The sequence below is a fragment of the Giraffa tippelskirchi genome, chromosome 9 (assembly GCF_054371585.1).
Source record: "Giraffa tippelskirchi isolate mGirTip1 chromosome 9, T2T-mGirTip1v1.2.pri, whole genome shotgun sequence".
Taxonomy (NCBI): domain Eukaryota; kingdom Metazoa; phylum Chordata; class Mammalia; order Artiodactyla; family Giraffidae; genus Giraffa; species Giraffa tippelskirchi.
In genome coordinates this window covers 83,583,593-83,602,293 of record NC_137283.1, presented here as the reverse complement: position 1 = coordinate 83,602,293, position 18,701 = coordinate 83,583,593, and the positions used below count along the sequence as shown (strand labels likewise).

General features: G+C 38.3%; 1 protein-coding gene and 1 long non-coding RNA gene across 2 annotated transcripts in view; one reads left to right on the top strand and one right to left on the bottom strand.

Moving 5' to 3' along the window:
- The window catches only part of CDC50A (cell division cycle 50 P4-ATPase accessory subunit A), a 37,797-nt gene that overhangs the window by 8,585 nt on the left and 10,511 nt on the right, over positions 1 to 18,701 (top strand). Inside the window, 2 exon segments of the mRNA XM_081530780.1 lie at positions 12,773 to 12,880; positions 14,985 to 15,092. Of these exon segments, the coding sequence (XP_081386906.1) occupies positions 12,773 to 12,880; positions 14,985 to 15,092 (216 nt within the window).
- On the bottom strand, positions 2,767 to 5,088 carry LOC145521836 (uncharacterized). The gene is made up of 2 exons (XR_014065723.1): positions 3,549 to 5,088; positions 2,767 to 3,428 (listed from the first exon to the last, which is right to left on the bottom strand). It is a non-coding gene; the product is annotated as an uncharacterized LOC145521836 (long non-coding RNA).

Sequence of the window (18,701 nt, the reverse complement as noted above, 5' to 3'; positions counted from 1 at the left end):
AGAGAGCCATGAGTCACTCCAGTGATTATAGAGGTTGGGGAGGTGAGGAGGAACTAGCAAAGGAGACAGAAAAGGAACAGCTAGTGAGATAGGAGAAAAACAAGGGGAATGTGGTGTTCTGGAAATCAGTTTCAAGGTAGAGCACGTGATAACTACGCCCAGGGTTGCTGCTACTAGTTCACGTGAGTGGAGGACTGGAAGCTGACCCTTGGTTAACAACATGAAAAGCAGCTGTCATGTAGTGACTGGAGTCACCATCCACATGGGTTTCAAGCCAGAAACCCTGGAAGTCTTATTTGTCGTCATCTTATCTCTAGCCACTAACTTCTGTGGATTTTACTTTCTCTATTTTTTGAATCTTTTTTTCCCCCTATTTCTACTGCCTTTTTCTTAGTTTATGTTCTTCATATGTTGCTGGATTATTGTAATAGCATTTCATTTTATTTTTCTAGTTGGCATTTTCTTCAGTCTTTCTGCACGTAACTGCCAGAAACGCGCAGGCTAGTCTGAATATTTAAAACGCTGGTCTGAATATTTCATCTCTTGCTTAACATTTCTCCTATGTCTCCCTCTAGCATTCAGGATAATGTTCAAAACCCTTAACGTGGAATGTAATTTTCTTCATGATAGGCTTCTTTCTGTTTCTCTGGCCTCATCTCCTATCACTCCCCTGCCTTTTGCTCTAGTCATAACTATTGCAGTTTATGAAATGTGGCATGTTGCTAGATCAACCTGAAATGTCCTTCCTTTTCTTGTTCTACCACAGTTTTCAAATTTCATTCCTCTCCCACCTGATAGCTTGAATAAATGGATGCTTCTCTCAGGTTTCATAAGGACTAGCTTATAGCCTGTCATAACATTATTGAATTATATTTTAAAATTACTAATTAACATAACTTCCTATCCCACTATTATATAAGTCCTTTTGTGGCAAGAACGATGCATTTTTCCATTATGTATTATCATCCTAGCATCTAATAGAGATAGTTCCTGGAATCTGATAGAGATCTAAAATGTTTGAATAAATGAATGAATAAATTCCAAAGATGATGCCAAAATTTTGAGTTTGGATGCTTGGGACAATGGTGATGCCATTTATAGGCATCAGAAGACCATTGTTGGCTGTGAGGTTATGGGAGTCAATGAACCATGACTGTTTTTTTTTTAAGTGAAATTTTTAGTGAAGTGTAACCCCCAAGATTAACAAGTCACATATATCTGGTTTAATTTTTAAGACTTCACCATGGATTTGAAATACCATGGAGATGGTAAGAGTTTCAAGTGAGACGGAAGAAATTCAACCAAAGGAATACATCTAGGAATGTGAAAATGGGGCTTGAGGGTGGAAATAAATGTATAGTATGTACATTATAATGTATGAAATATGATATGAGGCCACACAAGGTTATTGTCAGAAAGTAGCACTGGAGGCAAAGATAAAAGCCACTAATATATGAATATCAGTTATATGACTATATGAAACAAAGCTTTATGTAGAAAAGACCTGTGTTTCCTTTAAATAAAAGCCCTAGTTTACTCATACTGATTGCTTATCTGTTCCTTTGATCTACCCTTTTGTATAGATTGAAGCATAATTAGCAAAGCCATTTTCATCAGTTCTGTCCTAGGCAGTTTTTATAACTTGATACTTTAGTAAGAATTTTAAGGGGTAAACTAAAACTTCATGTTGGAATAGACTTTTTTGTTTGTAAAAATGCATTAAATGCCAGATGTAAAAACTTTGTGTGTGAAACTTAGTATTACAGAATTCTATTTCAAACTCTGAAAGTTAAGATGTTCCTGAAATGACATCCACCTTGCCATAACCAGGTTGTTGTTTTTAATCTGTGTTTTGGACGAAAACTATGAAGATTTGCTGGTACTGTTTAAAACATCAGCATATTCACGAATGGTGCCAATTTTATCTTTAAAATAAAATGTCTTTTAAATTGACTTCCATGTTTCCAAATGATTGTACAGTAGGAGCAGGACAGTCTTATACAAAGAACAGCAATTTTGGAGTTAGACAGATATGATTTTATCATTGTTAAAGGTTGAATTGTGTCCCTGTGAAAGATATGTTGAAACCCTAAGTCCGAGTACCTGAATGTGACTTGTTTGGAAATAGTCTTTGCAAATGAAATCAAGATGAGGTTATTCTGGTGGGCTCCTGTTCAGTATATCTATCTGGTGTCCCTGTAAGGAAAGACAGGCATAGAGTGAAGATGATATGAAGAGAAGACACAGGGAGAATTATGTAGCAGCAGATGTGGAGGTGGTGTGATGCAGCTGCAAACCAAGGAATGCTGGCCATTGCCAGAAGCAGGCAGGAGGCAAGGACCATTTCTCCCCAGGGTCTCAGAGGGAGAATAGCCCTGCTGGCACCTCAAATTCAGACTTCTGGCCTCCAGAACTGTGAGAGAAGAAATTTCTCGTGTTCTAAGACACCCAGTTTGCAGTAATTTGCTTCACCAACCCTCAAAAACTAATAATAGTCATATATTAGCTGATTGGTTCTGGGCAGTCATGTAACCTCTGAATCTCAGTTTCCTCTCTGTAAAAGATTAAAATAGTTCTGGCACTGAATAGACATTTGGGAAATAATAGCTAGTTTTTTTTTTTTATTGTTATGATGGTTTGCATGACATATTACTTAATTCATTTATCATTTCCACGTGTGAGATTGACTTACTGGTTAAATTAGAAGTAAATACCTTTTCTGTAGTTCCCACTCAGATTCTTTAACCTACAGAAACATGCAGCAGATTTCATAAGACTCATAGAATTTTATTAGGATATGAAGGGTTAAACTTGTTCTATAACTATCAGTGTAGAAACTAAGCTTTTGATTTTTTAAAAAAACTGATTTTCAAAAATAAAATAGAGTGAATTAAAAAAACAATTATCGACTCTAAATAATTTGAGTATGTGTCGACTGAAAAAAAACCATCAACCTTAAAGTTGTGAGTTAAGTTTTGTTTGCAGGTCTTACTGAGTATTGAGCCCAGGAGACAGCCTCTCAGCCCTGATGAACTGCCCCCAAGAGGTCAGGAAGGAGCCAGGATATACAGGAGTTTGGGGGGGACTAAATCCCAAGGAAGAGACTGACATTGAAAGTTAATGATTTTAGTGCTTTTCTGTGTATGGGAAGATGCAAGAGTCTGGGCTCATTGAAATGATTCCTTAGGTGGGCGTCTTGACTATCTCAGGCCAGAGTCTCAAGCACAGGATGCCTCCTGTTTTCCTCCAACCTGAATTCCCTCAGGGCACACCATTGGTGGGCAGATGCCACAGGTAATTGGTTGATGCTTATAGAACCGGGGTAGGGGGGCAGCAGTCCCTGTCCACATGTTGATGTGTATGTCTTTCCTCCACCCCCTTTATCTGATGAGCATTTCTGAAGGGAATTTTTCTTCTTGAGGTATTACCTATTGAATAAAAAGGAAGCATTTTAAATGCTTTTAAAAATGTTCAGTATCCCAGAATATCCTGCTGTCTTATTGTGCCCCCTTTTTTTCCTCTCCTCACTCTTCGCAGTCCTTACCCACCTTCTTTCTTACTGCGGCCTGGGTTATACAGATGACCTCATCTGTAGTCATAAAAACACCTGTGGAGAACTCAGTGCTGTCCCTCATTCTTGAGCCTTGAGTTAGAAGCAGTGTAAGTTGTATTACTTCCTTTGAGGCAAGAACATGGTCCACTGCTCAGCCTGTACAGCCTTCTCTTTTTGTGGGAGATCTCTTAATGACAAAGGGAGAAGTTGGCTTCTGTGGTGTCACACCAGTGGCACTGGTATGACTCACAAATTGAACGCATCTGCTGGAAACACCTAGGGCACGGTTACCATTGTGACCTTCCTGTCCCCCAGCTCCGTCTGCCCTGCCTGACGGTAACTGAACCAGCTTCGTTTTTGTGGCTGGTGTTGCAGCATCTCGTGTGTGCAGCTGTGTCGGTGCGAGGGTGCTGTCTCCTGAAGCTTCTGACACCGCCGTTTCTAAGAGTTCTGGAACAGCTCTGGGGTGGCTCCCTCCACAGCTCTCTCTACATTTTGTCACCTGGACTACAAAGTCATGCTGCTCTAGCTTATAGTGACTCTAGTTACAAAAGCTACCCCTTTAGCTTCGACTCTGTAATCCAATTTCATTTTTCTGTTTTCTGAGACCTAAATTTTCCTTACTATTGATTGTCAACTGTTTGGTAAATGAACACTATAGAAAAATTAGATGCTTTAACTGGTGAACTCCTAATTGATGCTCATATCTTTAACGCAGAACTTTATGTCCCAAATTCATGTATCTTGGCTTTGTTCATGTGCTAAGCCCTCAGTCAGAGATTCTGCCTTGTGGTACTGTCTCCTTGTAGGTAACATCCACTCATCAGTCCTCACAGAGAAGTTGCTGGATTAGGTATGAGTTTCCATAGGACCTGTATTTCTTTTGCCAAAACCCATTCCATTTCAGTGACGTGTGTTTTGTCCCTGTGAGCTGCGTGTGGTTAGGTATTGGGCTGAGTCTCTCTTGCCTGGAACACACACACAGACGTTCAAGTAAATATTAAGTCAATAAGTGATGCTTTCCTGACAGCACGTTCAGGAAGAAATGAAAGTCATATTTCTTAGATGCTTTTTTTTTTAAATCCGTTGTTACACAGGTGTTTGATTACGTTAGCCTCCTCTCTCTCCATTTACTTATTTCCTGTAGGACATTTTGAACACTTGGGGTTACTTGGCTTTCACAGGCTTTGTTGCCAGCAACAGTAACCAACTCTGGGTAGCTGATGGGGGAAAGGATTTATTGGAGGGAGATTGGGTAGCTCTCACACCGAATAGATGGGAGGTCTAGAGGATCAGGTTCAGAGACCAGAGGGAAGCAAGGGAAGTTTGGAAGCAGAAATAGTGGCTCAGATGCCACGGCCGCTGTTTAGTTCTCTGTTTAGACTACTGCTTCAGCTGCTGGTCTCATCACACCCACTCCACTTTGATTTTATGGAGATTTAGTCCTCTAGTCTGTATCAGGATTGATCCAAATCTTACGCTTTTTTCTTTCTGGGGTTAGGATAAGGAAGGACTCATTTGCTCACTTGGCTTCTGAAGTGGAAGATGGAGCCCTGCCTGCCTCCAGAACTCTCACGGTGGAGAATTCCCCAGTGCTTGGAAGTGTGTTTAGAGAATTCCGCAGTGCTTAGAAGTGTGTTTGGGTGCTGGGCAACCTGATTAGCAACAAAAATAAATCACAGATATTTTTCTTCATTCTTATAATCTGGAGGCTCTGAGTTTGTATATCAGAAAGGATGGTAGATTTCCTTATATAAGAGGACATAAGATGGTGCTAAGAACATAGATTTTAGAGAAAGTCAGAGCTGGGATCAAATGCTTGCTGGGTGATACTGGGAAATTTACTAAACCTTCCTAAATGTCAGGTTCCTAGGTTAAAATAAGGAAAATAAAAATTAACTTTGCAGGACTATTATACATTTTAATGAGATGATGTGTGTTAAGTGTTTAAGGTCAGGTGCTTAGTATATACATTTGATAAACAGTGGCCTATAAAACAAAGCATGTTCTTATGGATCCAGTTTACCTTTTAGCATGGTCTGATTTCCTTCCAATGTGAAAACGCTCCACAAATCCAAAGTGTTCATGCTCACTGTCCTTAAATGTGCCTGTACGCCCTAGCTTCATGCCTCTCCACATGGCCCTCTTTTCCATCTTTTTTTCCTTTTAATGGCTCATTTCAAATCCTCTTTTCTTTGAAAGTACTAGTCCATCTGGTACTTAACTGTCCTCTGCTGTTCAGTTTAGCACTTAATATTATACTTATTTTCTTTGTGTGTTAACCTTTGATAAAGTAGTCTTCTGGAGGGCCAAGGGAACTGTTTTTGTGAAGAAGCAGTTTAGTAGAAGGAACATTGGACTTCGAGTCAAAAATCCTTGCTTCTCGCATAGCACCAGCTCTTGCTATTTGTATATCGTTGGGCAAGTTTCTGAATGTGTTCTCTTTATGTAAAATGAAGATAATACTTCAGGATTTTGGTGAGGATCAGATGAAATATATGTTTAATAGAAAGGACTGTGTAAACTGTACATGAAATATTACTTTTGCATCTACCTTGTACTTCATGTCATGTGTTGCAGATAGAAAGGTTTAAAGTGTTAATGATAATTTTTTTTACTTTCAGAATTTCCTGGAATCAAAGACTTGCAATTTTTTTGTATATTTAAAAAAGTATAATTAAAAGATTTTGATGAAAATGTTATAGCTATCCTTTGATTTTGTAGAAGTATAATTTAATATTAAGCAATAATTCTTGGTTTAAAAAATACTTAAGTTTTAATATACTGTAGTAGTATAATTTATTAGATTTCATATTCCATCTGGTTGTTTTTGTTCAATTAAATAAAGAATATATCTTTGTTTAATCACAACTGATCATCTTTCTTTCCTCCTTTGCCATAGACACCAATTTGAAAGAGAGTGGTTTAAGAGGTTTCTGTTCAAAGGCAAACCATATATGGTAATAGGCCCAGCTGGCAACTTTTTTTTTTTATCCTAAATTAGACTTAGAAGAGAGAGAAGATGTGTAGAGATTTTTAAACAAAAAATTGAAAGAATTTTAATATATTTTAATATAGATTTTAAATATAGTTTATTTTTCTAAATGGTCTCATCTTTTCTCTCATCTTGTCAACATCATAAAATTTGACTTTTAAGTGGAATATTTTACATGAATAAGCCCTGGGTAGAAAGCTGTGACCCCTCAAGTTTAGTGAAAAATTATATATGCTTTGCCTGTCTTCATTTAGGAGACTTGTGTTTATTGACTTGTTTTGTTTTAATTACATGCCAAGCCTCTCTTAGATAGTTGTAGTGAATGAAAATATTCTCTAAACAAAATGTGGTTAGTAAGTAGGCTTTGATGGAGAACATTTCAATAGGTTGTATCAGAATTTGACAAAACGAATGTTTATTAAGCAGTTTTATGATTTTTGAAAAGCAGTTAGGTGTAATTGTTTTAATTTTTAAAAAAGTTTTGTTGGAATATAATTTACAGTGTGTTTCAGGTGTACAGCAAAGTTAATTGTTATACATATATTAATTCTTTTTCACATTCTTTACCCATATGGGTTATTATAGAATATTGAGTAGAGTTCCCTGTGCCATACAGTAGGTCCTTTTTGGTTATCTATTTTGTTGTATATAGTAGTGTGTGTATGTTAATCCCAAGCTCTTAATTTATCCCTAAACCTCCCCCCCTGCATTTCCCCTTTGGTAACCATAAGTTTGTTTTTGAAATCTGTGAGTCTGTTTCTGTTTTGTAAATAAGTTCATTTTTATCATTTTAAAAATTAGAGTCCACATATAAATGTTATTGTATGATATTTGTCTTTGTCTAACTTACTTCACTTAGGTGAAGTAATCTCTAGGTCCATACATGTTGTTGCAAATGACATTATCTCATTCTTTTTTATGGCTGAGTAATATTCCATTGCGTTTATGTACCACATCTTCTTTATCCATTCCTCTGTCGATAGACACTAGGCTGCTTCTGTGTCTTGGCTATTGTAAATAGTGCTATGAACACTGGAATGTGTGCGTCCTTTTGAATTACGTTTTTTTCTTGATATATCCCCATGAGTGGAATCGCTGGATCAAAAGGTAGTTCTATTTTTAGTTTTTTAAGGAACCTCCATACTGTTTTCCATAGTGATTGTACTAATTTACATTCCCATCAGTAATGTAGGAGGGTTCCCTAGATGTTGTGATTTGATGCTCTATTTTATGTATACAGATTTTAACCTTTTTTTTCAATTATGAAAGGAAATTTAATATCCACATAGAAAGTTTACATGTTCAGTTTCAAAAATAAGGGTCAGTTGGCATTTTTTTTTTTATTAAGGTAAAGATAATTAGAGTTGTTCATGATAAAATTCTTACTTATCACAAGAGTGATAAGACAGATCCCAATCTGGGAGAAAAAAGTTGTTAAAAGGCATATCTGATAAAGGACTGTTACCAAAATATACAAGGGACTCTTAATACTCAGCAATAAGCAAGTGAAAAACTCTATTAAAAATAGACAAAAGACCTGGACCAGATACCTCACCAAAGAAGATATGCAGTATCTTAATGAGCTTAGACTGCTTTAATGAAATGTTGTAAACTAGGTGACTTACATAGCAGGTACTCATTTCTCACAGTCCTTGAGGTAGGGATGTTTAAGATCATGGTGCTGATAGGTTTGGTTCTTTGTGCGGATCCTCCTTCTGGTTTGCAGGTGGCCACTTTCCTGCTGCATCCTCACCACAGCAGAGAGAGAAGGAGCTCTGATTTCTTTTCCTCTTCTTATTAGTGATATTAATCTCATCATGGGAACCTCACCATCCTGACCTCATCTAAACCTGATTACTTCCCAAAGGCCTACCACCGAATGCTTTCATACTGGGGATTAAGGCTTCAACATATGAATTTTGAGGAGACACATTCAATTCATACATTGCACCCTTGTGCTCATGCACAATGCTTTTATTCCATGTAATCAGACCCCCAAATCGCTTCTGTTTCCAGCATCACCTTTAAAGTCTTCTAAATATCATTTTAATCAGATAGGTGAGACTCAAAGTATGATTCATCCTGAGGCAAAGTTTCTCTCCAGCTGTGAACCTCTGGAACCAGATGTGCTTCCAAATACACATGAAGTAACAGACACAGTACAGACACTCAAATTTGAAAGGGAAAAAAAAAATGAAAAGGGTGATGAGTTCCAAGCAAATCTCCAAAACTTAGCAAGACAAATATCACCAGATCTTAAGGCCGTAGAAGTCCTGCTTCAAGGCTCTGGGTCGCTGCCAGCTGGTCTGTTCAACTCCTCCTCCGTTATAAAATGAGGATGTAGCCCTGATGGTCTCAGAAATCATCTCCGGGATTATTCTTTTCTTTTGGAGAATCAGCAGCACATTATGTAGCACATTATGGCTCTGTGGGCCAGTCCTGTAGGATCTGAGCAGCTCCTCAGCTTGCCTGCCTTTTGCTGTTTCTCTCTTCCCTTCAGTTCACACGGCAGTGTTTCTGCTGGAGTGGCTGATGAGGTCCATAGTTCACATGCACACTAACCTCTTTATTGAATGGTTGTTCAGCTTAGTATTACCCTTAGTTGTACCCTTAGTATTCTCTTCAGAGCATGCTTTCTGATTTTTTGTGGTGTGGATAGGTTTGAGAATTTTTCCAGATCTTAAGTTTTGGTCCCTTTTTGCTTAACATTATTTCTTAGTCCATTGTCTCTTTCTCCCATCTTACTATTAATAAGTAGTCAGGTGGAACCAAGCCACTCTTTGAACACTGCTTAGAAATCTAAATATCCAGCTTCATCCTTCCACAAGTGCTACATTCCACAAAACACCGGATCACAGTTTAGTCATATTCTCTGCCACTTTATTGACAAGGATCACCTTTTTTCCGTTGTCAATAAAGTGGCAGAGAATTTGACTAAACTGTCCATTTCTAAGACTTCACCAAAGCGCTCTTTTACCATCCATGTTTCTTTATTAACTGATCATGTTTATTTATTAGGTCTCAAAGGAGATGGAAGCTTTCTTTTTAACTCTCCATTTCTTTCTTGAGATCTCACCAGAATCACCTTTAATGTTTATATTTCTAGCATGCATCTCAAATCTCCAGCCTATACCCATCTCCCAGTTCCAAAGCTACTTCTGTGTTTTTGAATATTTGCTAAAGCAACACCTCACATCTCAGTACCAAAGTCTGTCTTAGCATAAGCTGCTATTTTAAAAAATGTATAGACCAGATAGCTTAAAAAACAAGACATTTATTTCTTACTGTCTTGGAGGATTGGAAGTCAGACCAAGGTGCTGGCAGGTTCAGTTCCTTCAGATTCTTCACCCTGAAGAGAGTGAAGAAAGAGCCTCTTTCTGACTTATAGATGGCTGCCTTCTCACTTTGTCCTCCCATAGCAGAGAGAGAGATTGAGAGAGCGTGCATGCATGTGCACAGAAGCAAGCACTCTGGTCTATTTTTTTCCCTCTCAGAAGGATTCTCCTTCCATCGTGGAGGCCCTACCTTCATGACCTCATCTAAACCGAATCCAGTGTTCCCACCTCCAAATTATATTGGGAATTAGGGCTTCAACATATGAATTTTGGGGGATCCAAACATTTAGTCTATAATTTACAGATGGCAAGTAAACATGTGAAAGATGCTTGACGTTATCATTAGGGAACTGCAAATTAAAGCAACAATGAGATACCACTGCACACCTGTTAAAATGGTGGAAACCCAAAACATCAACAGCATCACATGCTGGTGAGGATGTGGAGCAAAAGGAAGTCGTTTATTGCTGGTGGGAGTGCAAAATGGTACAACCACTTTGGAAGACAGTTTGGCAATCTCTTACAAAACTAAACGTACTCTTACAATGCAATCCAGCATTTCTACTCCTTGTTATTTATGTAAATAGGCTGAAAATTTATATCCACACAAAAACCTGCCCATGGATGTTTATAGCAGTTTTACTTGTAATTGCCAAAACTTGGAAACAACCAAGATGTCCTCTGTGGTACACCAAGAAAACGGAATAATCTTTAATGCTAAAAAGAAATGTGCTATCAAGCCATGAAAAGACAGAGAAACCTTAAATGCATATTACTAAGTGAATGAGATAAATCCAGAAAGCCTACATGCTATATGATTTCAAATTATGTACTCTTCTGAAAGAGGCAAAACTATGGAGACAGTAAAAAGACCCATGGTTGTCAGGGGTGAGGGGTGAGGGAAGAATGAATAGGTGGAGTGCAGAGAGTTTTTAAGGCTTGAAACTATTCAGTATGATACTGTGATGGTGTATGGATGTCATTACGCTCTTGTCAAAACTCATGGAATGTGCAACACCAGGAGTGACTCTTATCACCCATTGCTTTTGGGTGATAATGATGTAACATTATAAGGTCATCATTTGTAACAAGTACATTTCTCTGGTGAGGAATATTTATAATCAGGGAGATTGTGTCTGTGTAGGTCCAGGGAGTATATGGGAACTCTGTAGTTTGCACTCAGTTTTGCTGTGAACCTCAAACCACTCTGGAAAATAAAATCTATTTTAAAAAATTCATATAATGGAAAAAATTTTCTCATGTTAGCTGTTAGGTCAGGTCTTCTGACATCTGCTGGTGTATTGCAGTTCAGTTGTGACACTAACCACCTGAGTTTGTGTCAGAGTCCACAGGTGTAAGGGCTTGGTCTCCAGCAATACATCTGAATACCTCTCAGACACCAGCTGCAGGTCAGGCTCCCAGGCAACCCATACTTATGGCCAACTGGCTACAGATCTGGGAGTTCCAAGGCCCTCGCCCCCAGACCGCCCTCACATGCCAGGTACAAGTTCAGACGTCTCCAGGCCGCCTGCACTTCTACCAACTGCTTATAAGTGTGGGAGTAACTGTAACTTCTCTCAGGTTTCCTAAGTTGCTGGAATGACTCAGAACTCAGGGAGTGCTAGACTTATACTTTTATTTTAAATCATATAAATCAGGATCAGCTAAACAAAGAGACAGTTGGTGAGGTCCTAAATGTAGACTTCATGCACTCCTTCTCCCTGAGAATCGGGGCTTGTCGATGGGCTAACCAACCCAAAGCTCACCTGTGCTTTGGTGGCCAGTGTTTTTACTGGGATTCCATGATGAAGGCATGATTGATTAAACACTGGTGGCTCAGTTGGTAAAGAATCTGCCTGCAGGGCAGGAAACCCGGGTTCGGTCCCTGGGTCAGGAAGATCCTCTGGAGAAGGGGATGGCAACCCACTCCAATATTCGCCTGGAGAATTCCATGGACAGAGGAGTCTGGTGGGCTACAGTCCATAGTATTGCAAAGAGTTGGACATGACTGAGCGACTAACACATGATTGAACTAAACCTCCAGCCTTCTCCCTCTTTCCAGAGTTTGGACTGGGCCAAAGTCCCTAGTCACATCTGGTCTTTCTGGTGACCACCCTGTCCCATTGCCTTGGCACAAACTCCTGTGAATCAAGGGGCTTATCAAAAACAGACTTTTATCAGCAGGGAAATTTTAAAGGATTTAGAGGCTCCTACTAGGAACCCATGCGAAGGGTTAACTCATTGGAAAAGACCCTAATGCTGGGTAGGATTGGGAGCGGGAGGAGAAGGGGATGACAGAGGATGAGATGGTTGGATGGCATCACCAACTCGATGGACATTGGTTTGGGTGGACTCCGGGAGTTGGTGATGGACAGAGAGGCCTGGTGTGCTGCAGTTCATGGGGTCGCAAAGAGTCGGACACGACTGAGCGACTGAACTGAACTGAACTAGGAACCCAGAACAGAGATAAAACAGATTCTTAATTATCCAACACCAGGTTTTAAAATTGGTAGCCCTTGAGAAACCTGATAGTTTTTTGTTTGCTTTATTTAATTTGAAAATATGCCATGGAAAGCTGAGATGACAGAAAAGTTGTTTAGCCTTTATAGCTATTTAAGAGTTAATACATCATGCAGTTTGAATTTTATATTTACGATTTTATGCATAAATGTATTTCTTTGTGAAAAAGGAGAGATGAGCCAGTAGGATAACATAGGACCCTTTCCAGTTTGTACAGGCTCACCCTGTCTAATGGATGACCTTATAAAAAGATTGTTTTCTGGGCTGTGGTTGCTCTCTCAGACTCATTTTTCCATCTGATAGCAGATTATTTCAGAATGTATTCACTTTCTCCAAGGAAGTGTGCTTAGTTATATTTTTCTCTTGCAGATTGATTATACCGGAACAGATCCTTCCAGTCCCTGCTATAAATGTTTGTCTCCGAATGTGACACCTTGTATTTGTACCATTAACTTCACACTGGAACAGTCATTTGAGGTCTGTATTCTAAGTAATGTCTTAGAAAACCCATGCTTTAAAAAATATTGATACTAATTTTTTTTTTACTAGTTATTTTCTTGTTGAGATGTCGCTTTAATTTATTGAGAGTCAATACACTTTTGAGGAAAATTATTTTATTTAGCTAGCAAATTATGCTGTCTGATGATTAAATGCATTAATAATTTATTCTAGATAGTACTTTATAAACAAAATTTGAAACCTGTTCTGTTTCTGGAAAATTTTATAACTGTACAAATCACTTTTGTATCAAGATTCTATCTACATATCTTTGTGTTTAAAAAATTATTGCTCAAACTGTTTTGTCTACTTTTAATACCAACAGTTTTTACTTTAGAAAATAAATACTAATTCACACATTTAATTGCATCATTTCTTAATCAGATATGATGCGTTAACATAAGTGCAAACACTTAGTAAAACCTTATTGACAAGCAGAAAACTCTCCACAAGGTATGCAGTGTGTGTGTGTGTGCACGCGCGTGCGTGGTCTGCATGTCTTTTGCATTCACCCTTAGCTGTCACTCTTGGGAACGGAGCCGGACGGTGAAGGGCACACAAGACTCCAAGCGGTCCTGCTAGACCAGTCTGTGCTCGCCTTTACCTGGAAATTGTACTTTAAAAAAGTACTGTTTTATTCTTCAGGGAGCAAAACTACTATAATACAGGTCAAATTTTTGGACTTTTGCAGTTATGCTTTAGATTTTCTTCAAGGTACTGATGACTTTTGAAGTCCCTGGTAGATGGTTGCCACCTAGTGGTTGAGGATGCTCTTGCACTGAGATAATGGACAATAAAGCTCTCTTTTTAAAAATTATAAAAATAAATTAGGGAGAAGACAGGAATTTAATTATTTTGTTTTGTTTTAGCAGAAATAACATAAATGTAAAACATCAGAAAAGTGATTTTTTTTAATGTGATGGACAAACTATAAAGATGCATTAAATTCTGCTTTTGTCAAAACAGGCAGAATTAAAGACTTGGAAGAGACTTATAATGATTTGGAAGCTCTGTTAGTTTCCTCTCCCATTCAGAAGCACTTAGGGTTTCAAGAACTTTTCTTCTGTGAAGGTGATCGTCCTCAGATTCATTTTTTTGTGGGTTCTGTGTTCTTTCACAAGCCCAAATTTGAATTGGACTAAAACCTTTTCAGAGAACAGAAATCAGCCAACGAAATAAATGAATAAATAAATAAAAGGTTTCTATGTAAATGTTTTCTTTATATAGAATGAGACAGTTTGCATACTTGACATTCAAAAATCAAGCCTTGAATAAATGATTGTGTATAGAAAACAGCAAATCAGATAAAGCAAAATGTTATTGAAATCCTTTTTCTTTTCTGAATTCCTTTTAATCAAGGATAGATTACAGATTGTAGAGGTAGCAATGAGAAAGGAGAAAATAGCAAATGTTTTTGCCACCTTCAGAAATCTTAGTCATTTAAGATGACTTCATGGTATCGTCTAAATAATTACAGTGTATGTAGGTTACTCTTCTTTCCTAGGATTTTTCCAAATTGACTCCACTGACTACATGAAAGTATTTTGCTTCATTATTATAAAATGACTTCTGTTATCTTACTTTACTAATTATAAATGCGTTCATTATTAATATTATGTAGTATCCTATTGAAGAATTTACTATGTCCCAGTTCACCTTCAGCATTTATTTTGAGCAATAAATGAAAGCTTGACCATTATATCTTTGAAAAGTTGATGCTAGTTGAATGAAGACCAATCTGAATTACAGAAAAATTTTTTAAAAGTTATTTATAGATTTTAATTGGAAGATAATTACTTTACAGTTTAAAATTGAAAGTAGATCAAACTAGGCTAATAGATTCCATGAGAATGTTTTTATTTGTTTTAATATAAATAGGTATCTTTGAGGTCTTTCAGGATATTTCAGTTTACTCTTGGATTTTTTGGAGCGTGCCTTCTTAATTTCCAGTTCTGGCAAAATTCACCCCCGTACCTGTTTTAAGTTATCAAAGTTCTGAACTAGTCCAAATTACATAGTTTTTATGTATGCGTGAAGCTTTAACCTTAACAGTTTTATGTGAACATTTTCTCCCTTTCTGTAGGGCAATGTGTTTATGTATTACGGACTCTCTAATTTCTACCAAAATCATCGTCGCTATGTGAAATCTAGAGATGATAGTCAACTAAATGGAGATCCTAGTGCTTTGCTTGTAAGTAAAGTGATGGAACATGAAACTGGTGTTTTAATAACTAAGAACATGTGATAATTGTGTTATCTGATCTCAGTGAGATATGTCAGTTCTCATTTCAGTAAGAAATGATAGTTTTAAAAATGTTAAATTAAAATATTGCTTGTCATTTTTAGTTTGTTCAGTGAGGGTTTTAGTTAAAATTTTTTTCTCTGGAATTTGCACAGATTAATGATTTCTTGCAGCCAGAGGACGAGTTACTTCCTGCTTGTTTCTCATAGTACCATTGGGATTTTTGCTTTGTTAATTCCCCGGCCTCAGCTATAAAGAATCTGCCTGCTAATGTAGGAGAGACGGGTTCCACCCCCTGGGTTGGGAAGATCCCCTTGAGAAGGAAATGGCAACCCACTCCAGTATTCTTGCCTGGGAAAGCCCATGGGTAGAAGAGCCTTCAGTTCAGTTCAGTTGCTCAGTCATGTCCGACTCTTTGCAGCCCCATGAACTGTAGCACACCAGGCTTCCCTGTCCATCACCAACTCCCGGAGCTTGCTCAAACTCATGTCCAGCAAGTCGGTGGTGCCATCCAACCATCTTATCCTCTGTCATCCTCTTTTCTTCCTGCCTTCAATCTTTCCCAGCATCTGGGTCTTTTCCAGTGAGTCAGTTCTTCCCATCAGGTGGCCAAAGTATTGGAGTGTCAGCTTCAGCATCAGACTTTTCAGAGAATACTCAGGACTGATTTCCTTTAGGATTGACTGGTTTGATCTCCTTGAAGTTCAAGGGACTCTCAAGAGTCTTCTCCAACACTGGAGTTCAAAAGCATCAATTTTTCTGCACTCAGCTTTCTTTATGGTCCAACTCTCACATCCATACATGACTACTGGAAAAACCATAGCTTTGACTAGACGGACTTTTGTTGGCAAAGTAATGTCTCTGCTTTTTAATATGCTGTCTAGGTTGGTCATAGGTTTTCTTCCAAGGAGTAAGCATCTTTTAATTTCATGGTTGCAGTCACCATCTGCAGTGATTTTGGAGCCCCAAAAATAAAGTCTGTCACTGTTTCCACTGTTTCCCCATCTATTTCCCATGAAGTGATGGGACCAGATGCCATGATCTTAGTTTTCTGAATGTTGAGCTTTAAGCCAACTTTTTCACTTTCCTCTTTCACTTTCATCAAGAGGCTCTTTAGTTCTTTTTCACTTTCTGCCTTAAGAGTGGTGTCATCTGCGTGTCTGAGGTTATTGATATTTCTCCCAGCAATCTTGATTCCAGCTTATGCTTTGTCCAGCCCAGTATATCGCATGATGTACTCTGCATGTAAGTTAAATCAGCAAGGTGACAATATACAGCCTTGATGTACTCCTTTTCTGATTTGGAACCAGTCTGTTGTTCCATGTCCAGTTCTAACTGTTGCTTCTTGACCTGCATACAGATTTCTCAGGAGGCAGGTAAGGTGGTCTGGTATTCCCATCTATTTAAGAATTTTTTCACAGTTTGTTGTGATCCACACAGTCAAAGGCTTTGGCTTAGTTATTCAAGCAGAAGTAGATATTTTTCTGGAACTCTCATGCCTTTTCGATGATCCAGCGGATGTTGGCAATTTGATCTCTGGTTCCTCTGCCTTTTCTGAATCCAGCTTAAACATCTAGAAGTTCACGGTTTATATACTGTTGAAGCCTGGCTTGGAGAATTTTGAGCATTACTTTGCTAGTGTGTGAGATGAGTGCAATTGTGCAGTAGTTTGAACATTCTTTGGCATTGCCTTTCTTTGGGATTGGAATGAAAACTGACTTTTCCAGTCCTGTAGCCACTGCTGAGTTTTCCAGATTTGCTGGCATATTGAGTGCAACACTTTCACAACATCATCTTTTAGGATTTGAAATAGCTCAACTGGAATTCCATTACCTCCACTAGCTTTGTAGTGATGCTTCCTAAGGCCCACTTGACTTCACATTCCAGCATGTCTGGCTCTAGGTGAGTGATCACACCATCGTGATTATCTGGGTCATGAAGATCTTTTTGTATAGTTCTTCTGTGTATTCTTGCCACCTCTTCTTAATATCTGCTGCTGCTGTTAGGTCCATACCATTTCTGTCCTTTATTGTGTCCATCTTTGCATGAAATGTTTCCTTGGTATTCCTAATTTTCTTGAAGAGATCTCTAGTCTTTCCCATTCTGTTGTTTTCCTCTACTTCTTTGCATTGATCACTGAAGAAGGCTTTCTTATCTCTCCTTGCTATTCTTTGGAACTCTGCATTCAGATGGGTATATCTTTCCTTTTCTCCTTTGCCTTTACCTTCTCTTCTTTTCTCAGCTATTTGTAAGGCCTTCTCAGACAACTGTTTTGCCTTTTTGCATTTCTTTTTCTTGGAGATGGTCTTGATCACTGCCTCCTGTACAATGTCACGAACCTCCATCCATAGTTCTTCAGACACTTTGTCTATCAGATCTAATCCCTTGAATCTATTTGTCAGCTCCTCTGTATAATCGTAAGGGATTTGATTTAGGTCATACCTGAATGGTCTAGTGGTTTTCCCTTCTTTCTTCAATTTAAGCCTGAATTTTGCAATAAGGAATTCATGATCTGAGCCACAGTCAGCTCCCAGTCTTGTTTTTGCTGACTGTGTAGAGCTTCTCCATCTTTGGCTGCAAAGAATATAATCAGTTTGATATCGGTATTGATCATCTGGTGATGTCCATGTGTAGAGTCTCTTTTGTTGTTGGAAGAGGGTGTTTGCTATGAGCAGTGCTTTCTCATGGCAGAACTCTGTTAGCCTTTGCCATGCTTCATATTGTACTCCAAGGCCAAATTTGCCTGTTACTCCAGGTATCTTGACTTCCTACTTTTGCATTCCAGTCCCCTGTAACGAAAAGGACATCTTTTTTGGGTGTTAGTTCTAGAAGGTCTTGTAGGTCTTCATAGAACCGTTCAACTTAAGCTTCTTCAGCATTACTGTTTGGGGCATAGACTTGGTTTCCTGTGATTTTGAATGGTTTGTCTTGGAAACGAACAGAGATTGTTCTGTCGTTTTTGAGATTGCACCCAAGAACTGCATTTTGGACTTAAAAGAGCCTGGTGGGCTATAATCCATGGGGTTGCAAAGAGTTGGACATGACTTAGCGACTAGGCAACAAAAGCGACTGTCGGTTTGTAATGGAATTTTGATGAATGTAGCATTGTGGGAATATAATTTGTTCTGTTTGGGTTTACTCATTATTATTGTATTGTGTAGGAATATGTAAATAAACTACTTCTAATTTCTGAGATTATGTTTTAAAATCAAACATGTATGCTCTTTGTTTTTTACCTTGTGGGACACCTAAGTACTAAAATCCAAAGGATGAGTTACTGAAAAACTGTCTGAGGAGCTTTTGGAAAATATAAAGTCCAGAATTCTCCTAAGTCTTTCATGTCTATGTCTACAGGGTTGGAGCTCTAAAATGTCTATTTTAAACAAGCTCGCCTTCTGATGCTCAGCGGGGTTTGGCAGCCTATAGACTAGGTGATCTTAGGTTCCTGACTGTTGTTCAGCTTTCCATAGTAGTGGTCGGTGCCCAAGTATTTTATATTGTTGCTGCCAGTGCAGCAAGCCTTAGGAGTCCCACAGTAATTAAAGGATCTCTTAAAAA